Below are 7605 nucleotides of genomic sequence, written 5' to 3'. Positions count from 1 at the left end.
TCTCTGTCCCCCCCTCTCTGGGTCTCTGTCCCTTCTCTCTGGGTCTCTGTCCCTTCTCTCTGGGTTTCTGTCCCCCTCTCTCTCTGCATCTCTGTCTCTATCTCTGTCCCCATCTCTCTCTGCGTCTCTATCTCTTCCTCTCACTGGATCTCTTTCTCTCTTTCTCTGAGTCTGTCCCCCTCTCTCTTTGGGTCTCTGTTCCCCTTTCTCTAAGTCTCTGTCCCCCTTCCTCTGGATCTATGTCCCTCTCATTTTGGGGTCTCACAAATACAGCCATTCAGAACCACCAGGTGTGGTACCTGGGGTACCACACAACTTGGCCTCTCTGAGGCTCAGTTTACCCACCTCACACAACACAGAAATACTGTTTTGTCGGGCTGCAGTGGGAATTTCAGATGCAGTGGTCTTCACTGGCACTCCATCCCCTTCCCCACCCCCCAAACTGGGAAACTTGGAGGGCCGGGTTCTGAGGGAGGAATGGAGAAGAAGCTTTCCTCTCCCCTCTCCCTGGACAGCTGCTTCATCGATGAGCATGTGACCCGAGTGGCCTGGCTGAACCGCTCCAACATCCTATATGCGGGCAATGACCGCTGGACCAGTGATCCACGGGTACGGCTGCTCATCAACACGCCTGAGGAGTTCTCCATCCTCATTACCCAGGTGGGGCTGGGAGACGAGGGCTTGTACACCTGCTCCTTCCAGACCCGCCACCAGCCGTACACCACTCAGGTCTACCTCATCGTTCATGGTGAGTGTACAGCCAGGCCTGGGTGGATAGAGTGGACCAGGGGATGAGATGGGGCATGAACTTCTGGGTTTGAGGGAGGAGGACGGAGGGGCTGGGGGTCAGGACTCCTGAGTCTGAGGGACGAGGGTACCTGGCTCTTCACTGAGTCTCTGCTCTGCCCATAGTCCCTGCACGCATTGTGAACATCTCCTCACCTGTGACGGTGAATGAGGGGGGCAATGTGAACCTGCTTTGTCTGGCTGTGGGACGACCAGAGCCCACAGTAACCTGGAGGCAGCTCCGAGGTGAGGACTCCAACCCCTGGCTGAAAACCCCTTCCACCGCTTTACTGTCTGGGTCCCTCAATTCCCCACACCCTTCTCCCTCAACCTGATCCCCCTAACCCTTCCTGACTGGATTTCCACTTCCCACCCTGATCCCAAAGACTCCATCTCCTCAGAGCCTTCAACACCAGGCTCCATCTGCCATCCTAGGCATGGGACCTGCCTCCAAGAGACTTCTATTTGCTCTGTTCCCTGGACCCCAGACCCCAAAGTCCTTGCCCTTCCCCCATGCTCAGGATTCTCCCCAAGTCTGTCCCCCCCCCCACCCCCATTATCTCCGCCCCTAAGATGGATCTGCCCTATAGGGTCACTGCGAGTGGGAATTGACTCATAACTGTGAGTTTGGTTTGGGTTTGAAGAGGGTTTGTAACAGTGGCAACAACAGGTTCAAACACAAACACCAGTGTGGGGGGGTGGGGGGTGGGGGGCGCAGGGCAGGGCTTTATTCTGTTGTGCACAGGGTCATCGCTTTGAGTCAGAACTTACTCAATGGTACCTAGCAACAACAGACTGGGTTACACCCAATGGATCCACATCCCTCTGTCTTGTCTGGGAGGGAAGTGCAGTGGTTCTCCGAGTGTGGTCCCCTCAGTGGCAGCATCAGGACCACCTGGAAACTGTTAGAAATGCACACTCCTGACTCCTACCCCTCACCCCCCGCTGCAGTGTTTTTACAAGTCCTACTGTTTGGTGCTGCCCAGGGTCGGGAACCACAGGGTCTTGTCTGTTCCCAAAGTCCCAAGGAGACAGTGAGGACATATAGGTCCCTAGACATCACATACAGATTCCAAATTCCTGGATGCTCACTCCATAGGTCTTTAGAGATCCGTAGTGCTGATCATTCTGTGAATCCCATGAGGCCCTAAGACCTCAGGGCCCTGGACCCTCACCTCACCCCCACAGCCCTGGTCCTCAGATTCTGGGATCCTCTATTCCCTACATCCCAGAATCCAAGGTCTTCTGAGCCCAGTGATCTAGAATAAGATCTCAAATATCTCATCTCCCAATCACCACCAGTTCCTGATTCTCTGGACCGGCAAGAGCTAGATACCAGAACTCTGGGTCTGTGCTTCTAGATCCTTCTGAGATCAAGATACTGAAATCCCTGATTCCCCTGAAAGCCCAAATTCCTGCACCTTCCCCACCCTGGATCCCCCACCCCCTGCACTATGCCCAGGCGCCCTAAGCCTCCCCCTTCCCCAGCTCCCACGGACCGGGCACTCCGGACCCTGCGGTGCCCGCCCGGCTGATGTGTGTCCGTGTTGTGCCCGTGTTGTCCCGTGTTAAGTGTTTGTGTCCGGCCCCGCCCCGCCCCTCCCTCCTCCCTCCCACCACAGATGGCTTCACCTCGGAGGGCGAGATCCTGGAGATATCTGACATCCAGCGGGGCCAGGCGGGCGAATACGAGTGTGTGACGCACAACGGAGTTAACTCCGCGCCGGACAGCCGCCGTGTGCCGGTCACTGTCAACTGTGAGTTCCCTCACTTCCAGGAGAAGAGGGGTCAGAGGGAGGAGGAAGGTGGACTCCCAGGTCTGAGGGAGGGGGGACTGGGGGCAGGATTCCTGGGTCTGAGGGAGGAAGGGAGGGGCGTCTGGACCCTTGGGTCTGGGTCCCTTAGCCCCTACTGGCCCGAGGAAATCGCTGACCGTCGCCCCTCGCCAGATCCTCCGACCATCACGGATGTGACCAGCGCCCGCACGGCCCTGGGCCGCGCCGCCCTCCTGCGCTGCGAGGCCATGGCGGTGCCCCCAGCAGATTTCCAGTGGTACAAGGATGACAGACTGTGAGGATGGTCCCAGGGCGGGCGGCGGTGGGGCTCAGGAAGAGGGGGAGGGCCCTGGTTTCCTACTGTGGAGGGGGCAGGGCCCTGGGGTCCTAGGTCCCAAGAAGGGGAAGGAAAGAGGGGAGGTGTCCAGCTACTCCTTGATGGGGCCTTCTCGGCCCCAGGAGACAGAGGACATACAGGAAACCCGGATCTTTGAAAGCTGAATGCTGGAGTCGGTCCCCTGGGCCGTGCAGGGGGACGAAGAGTGGGGAGTGGACTCTAACTAAGGCTCTGGTGCAGATTTATACTCTTGGGGTTGGGGGGTCGTGCAGAATTTGGGAACCCTGTGTGGCGCTGCAGGAGAATGCACTAGACCCCAAGGTCGGTTTGAATCGCAAGGTCGGCGCTTCAAACCCACCAACTGCTCCTTGGAAACCCTATGCAAGGTGCCCCTAAGAGTCGGAATCAACTCCTGGGCACTTACCCACAACAAGAGATTAAAGGCGCACACAGGAGAGTCCGTGTTTCTGAGGAACAGGGGTCGCTGAAGAGCTCCCAAGAGGAATCTCCCAGGTTCCAGGGATCACTGTGGTAGGGGATAGAAGGCTAGTCCCAGGGAATTAACTGAGCTGATGACCAGACTCCCGTGGGATGTCCCACTGAGGCTGGACACCAGAATGGGGAGGAAGAGCTGAAGCACATGAACTCCAGGGATCGCCCCCCGCCCCACGCTGGAGAGCAGAGACCCTGGGAATGGGGGAGGGGGGTAGCCCTGAGGCTGGAGAAGGAATCCTGGTAGCCCGGTGGTTAAAGCGCTTGACTGCTAACTGAAAAGTGGGCAGTTGAAACTCACCAGCCGCTACTCGGGGAAAGATGGAGCAGTCCTCTCGCCTGAAAAGTGTTAAGTGCTGTCCAGTCAGTTCTGACTCGTAGTGACCCTGTACAGGGTTTTGAGGAGTGGCTGGTGGGTTCGAACCGTCGGCTTTGTGGTTAGCAGTCCACTGCTTATCCTGCAGAGCCACAACAGGACTACAGACTACAGTCCTAGAAACCCTATGGGACCTATTCTGCCCTACACAGTTGCTATGAGTAGGAACCTATTCGATGTTTTTGTTGTTAAATGCCGAGTCGAGTCGGTTTCCTAGGAGCGGCTGGTGAGATTGAACCGCCAACCTTGAGGTTCGAACCGACCTTGCGGTCCAGCGCATTCACCCCACAGCGCCGATGTTAGTGGATGTGATTTGGCTGGGACTGGAAGGAGGTGGGGGGTGGTGAGGGGGCTGGGCTCTGTGCCTGGTTGGGGAGAGGACGGTCCAGGTCAGAGTGACGTGGCCTAGCCCTTGACCTCGTTCCCGGCAGGCTGAGCAGCGGCGCGGCCGAGGGCCTGAAGGTGCAGACAGAGCGTACCCGCTCCATGCTCCTGTTTGCCAACGTGAGCGCCCGGCATTATGGCAACTACACGTGTCGCGCTGCCAACCGGCTCGGAACTTCCAGCGCCTCCATGCGGCTACTGCGTGCGTCTGGGGATGGGATCGGGCCAGGTGGGTGGGGGCGGGGCCGTGGGGCGGGATTAGGGGAGGTGGAGACTCCGGGAGCCCTCCTCTCCAGACTGGCTGCAGGACTTGGCAGAGAGGAGCGAAGTTACATTTCTTGAGCGCCCACTAAACACTGGGCATTGAGCGCCGAGAACAAAATCGTGCACTAGAGAGACAAGGTTGGAAGACTGTCGGAGAAGGTCCTAGCGTGGCGCTGTAGCGTAGGTTCAAGCTCACCAGCTGTTCTTCCAGAATCCTAAACAGCGTTGCTGTAAATTAGAACCCACTCCATGGCACTTAACAACAACAAAAAAAGGGAATAGTAGAAAAATAGTAAGCAAGATTTTTGTTTGTTTGTAAGTGCCTTCAGCCCCTTCCAACTCGTAGGACCCTGTACAGGGTTTTCGAGGAACTTCTGATGGGTTTGAACCGCCAACCTTGCAGTTAGCAGTCCAGTGCTTATCCCACAGCTCCACCAAGTTACAAGAATAACGAGGCATGCATAAATACACAACATGCAAATAAATACCCAAGAAGCCCGGATGGTACTGTAGGATGCATGCGCACTGGATTGCTAACTACAAGATTGACAGCCCAAACTCTCGCAAGGCTGCTCCCATAAAGCTTTACAGTCTCAGACGCCGATGCAGGGTAACTAAATCGACTCCATAGCATTTGGGATTACCTACATCCCCATTCCAAACCTGTTGCCTGGAGTCGGTTCTGACGCATGGGTTGCACAGTAGAATTGCTCCATGAGGCTTCCTTAACTATAATCTTTACGGAAGCAGAGCACCATGCCTTTTTTCCATGTTTGGGCGGATTCTGTCAGTCTTTAAGTTAGTTGTTGATGTGTGCCGTGGAGTTGGGTCCGACCCATAGTGACCCTGTACAGGATTTCCGAGGCTGTAAATCTTTACGGGAGCAGAAAGCCTCATCTTTCTCCCGCGGAACAGCTGGTAGTTTCGAACCGCTGACCTTAAGGTTCGCAGCCCGATTCGTAACCACTACGCTACCAGAGTTAGTAGTCAAGTACAAACTATTTGCCACACACATGGACCTTTAACAATCAAATAAATACATGTGCCACAAGTCCGTTCTAAATCACAGCAACCCTGCGAACAGAATGAAACACAGTCCCCTCCTGCACCATCCTCAGCTGTTATGTGTGAGCGCATTGTTGTAGCCACCATGTCAATCAATGCATCTTGTTCGGGGTCTTCCTCGCTTTTGGTGTCTCTATGGAGTCCTGGTGTGGCACTGTGGGTTAATGCATAGGACTGCAAAGTCAGTTTGAGCTGTAAGGTCGGAGGTTCAAGCTCACCAGCCGCCCATCAGAAACTGTATACAGGGTCGCTATGGGTTGAAACGGACCCAACAGCACTTAACAACAACAACAACACTTTACCAAGTATGATGTCCTCCAGATTGGTTCATTCTTCTGGCAGCCCATGGTATATTCAATATTCCTCAACAACTCCATAATTAAAAGGCATCAGTTTTTAGTCTTCCTTATTCATTGTCCAGCTTTTGTATGGTGGTGGTGGTAGTGGTTGTGTGCCACAGAGCGTTTCCGACTCATTGCGACCATGTATAGGGCTTCTGAAGGGAGCTCTGGTAGCGTAGTGGTTATGAATCGGGCTGCGAACCGCAAGGTCAGCAGTTCGAAACTACCAGCTGTTCCACAGAAGAAAGATAAAACTTTCTGCTCCTATAAAGTTTTACAGCCTCAGAAACCCTGTACAGGATCGATATGAGTCGGAACCGACTCCACGGCACATAACAACAACAATAGGGCTTCTGAGGCTGCAAATCTTTACAGGAGCAGAAAGCCTCATCTTTCTCCTGCCAAGCCAATGGTAGATTCGAACTGCTGACCCTGTGGTTAGCAGCCCAGCTCTTAACCACTCTGCTACCAGGGCATAAATTGTTGTTGTTAAGTGCCGTCGAGTTGGTTCTAACCCGTAGCGACCCTATATAGGGTTTCCGAGGAGCAGCTGGTGAGCTTGAACCACCAACCTTGCAGTTCAAACGGCTTTGCAGTCTGACGCATTAGCCCACAGCGCCACACCAGGATTCCCAGGGCATAAATAGGTGATTGAAGAGAGTCAGGCACAAATACATAAACAAACACTTTTGGATTTCAAAAACGACTGCAAAGAAAATAAATTGCCCAGAGTATTGGAGGAAAGGTTGCTATAAATTAGCATCCTCTCCATGGAACCAACTGAACAACACTTAACAACAACAACAACCATGACAGTGGGTTGTTTTTGTCTATTTTTCAATCCTAGAAGGCATCTGATAGGGGGCAGCATTTGAACTGAGATCTGACTAGGCAGAAGCCAGTCCTTCTAAGATCTAGGGGAAGAGCTGTGCAGGCAGGGGGGAAAATCGGTGCAAAGGCAACAGGCTAGTGGGACGGAACAGAGGAACTTAGAGACCAGAGTCTCAGAAGCCATGTGAGACCAGTGAAACGGGTTGTCACTGAGTCCCTTCTGGACTCATAGGAACTCCCATGTATTGCAGAGCACAACTGGGCTCCACAGGGTTTTCATGGCTGTGACCTTTCAGAAATACATCTCCAGGCCCTTCTTCTGAGGTACCTCTTAGGTGGAATCGATCCACCGGCCTTTTGGTTAGTAGTCAAGCAGTTAACCAATTGTGTCACCCAGGGACTCTTTAATCCATGGTGAAGAGTCTAGCTAGATCTAATTTTACTGCAAATTGCGACTACCTGAGGCTCTTAAACAGGGAGGAGCAGCTAGGTAGCACTTCTAAAGCCAACCAAACCTGCTGCAGCCCAGCCAATTCCAGCTCATGGCGGTCCCATGGGTTCCAGGGAAGAACTCTGCTCCCTAGGATTTCCTTGGCTATCATCTTTTTTTTTTTTTTTTCCATTACAAATACCTTTTTTTTTTTTAACGTTTTATTGTGAATTATGTGATAGTTTACATGGGAGAACATTAGCTTTACATTCATCCTATTATAAATCGTTTCATTGCCATGGTTACAATCCCCTCCATGCATCATCAACCAACCAAAGGGTATACACTACAAACCTGCCCCCTAGTTGTCAGCACACAGCCCCTCTCCTTCTCTGGGTCCAAAGTCCCCAGCCACTCCATCTCTCCATGTCATTGTCTCTGCCTTCATCTCTGGTATCAGTTTCTCTGGGTAGGGTCCTGCACTCAGCTCTTCTCCCTTGATGGTCCCAGGGACCTCCGCTCCT

At 53.5% G+C, this 7605-nt stretch overlaps 1 protein-coding gene across 1 annotated transcript in view; it reads left to right on the top strand.

The window, feature by feature from the left end:
- The window catches only part of IGLON5 (IgLON family member 5), a 10923-nt gene that overhangs the window by 848 nt on the left and 2470 nt on the right, over window positions 1–7605 (top strand). The window contains exons 2-6 of the mRNA XM_006868362.1: window positions 516–748; window positions 913–1032; window positions 2409–2543; window positions 2736–2856; window positions 4198–4352. Of these exons, the coding sequence (XP_006868424.1) occupies window positions 516–748; window positions 913–1032; window positions 2409–2543; window positions 2736–2856; window positions 4198–4352 (764 nt within the window). The remainder of the gene's footprint in view (window positions 1–515; window positions 749–912; window positions 1033–2408; window positions 2544–2735; window positions 2857–4197; window positions 4353–7605) is intronic.

The sequence above is a fragment of the Chrysochloris asiatica genome, unplaced genomic scaffold (genome assembly GCF_000296735.1).
Source record: "Chrysochloris asiatica unplaced genomic scaffold, ChrAsi1.0 scaffold00116, whole genome shotgun sequence".
Classification (NCBI taxonomy): domain Eukaryota; kingdom Metazoa; phylum Chordata; class Mammalia; order Afrosoricida; family Chrysochloridae; genus Chrysochloris; species Chrysochloris asiatica.
Note: the sequence above shows the minus strand (reverse complement) of the source record. Positions and strands in the feature narration are given on the sequence as shown.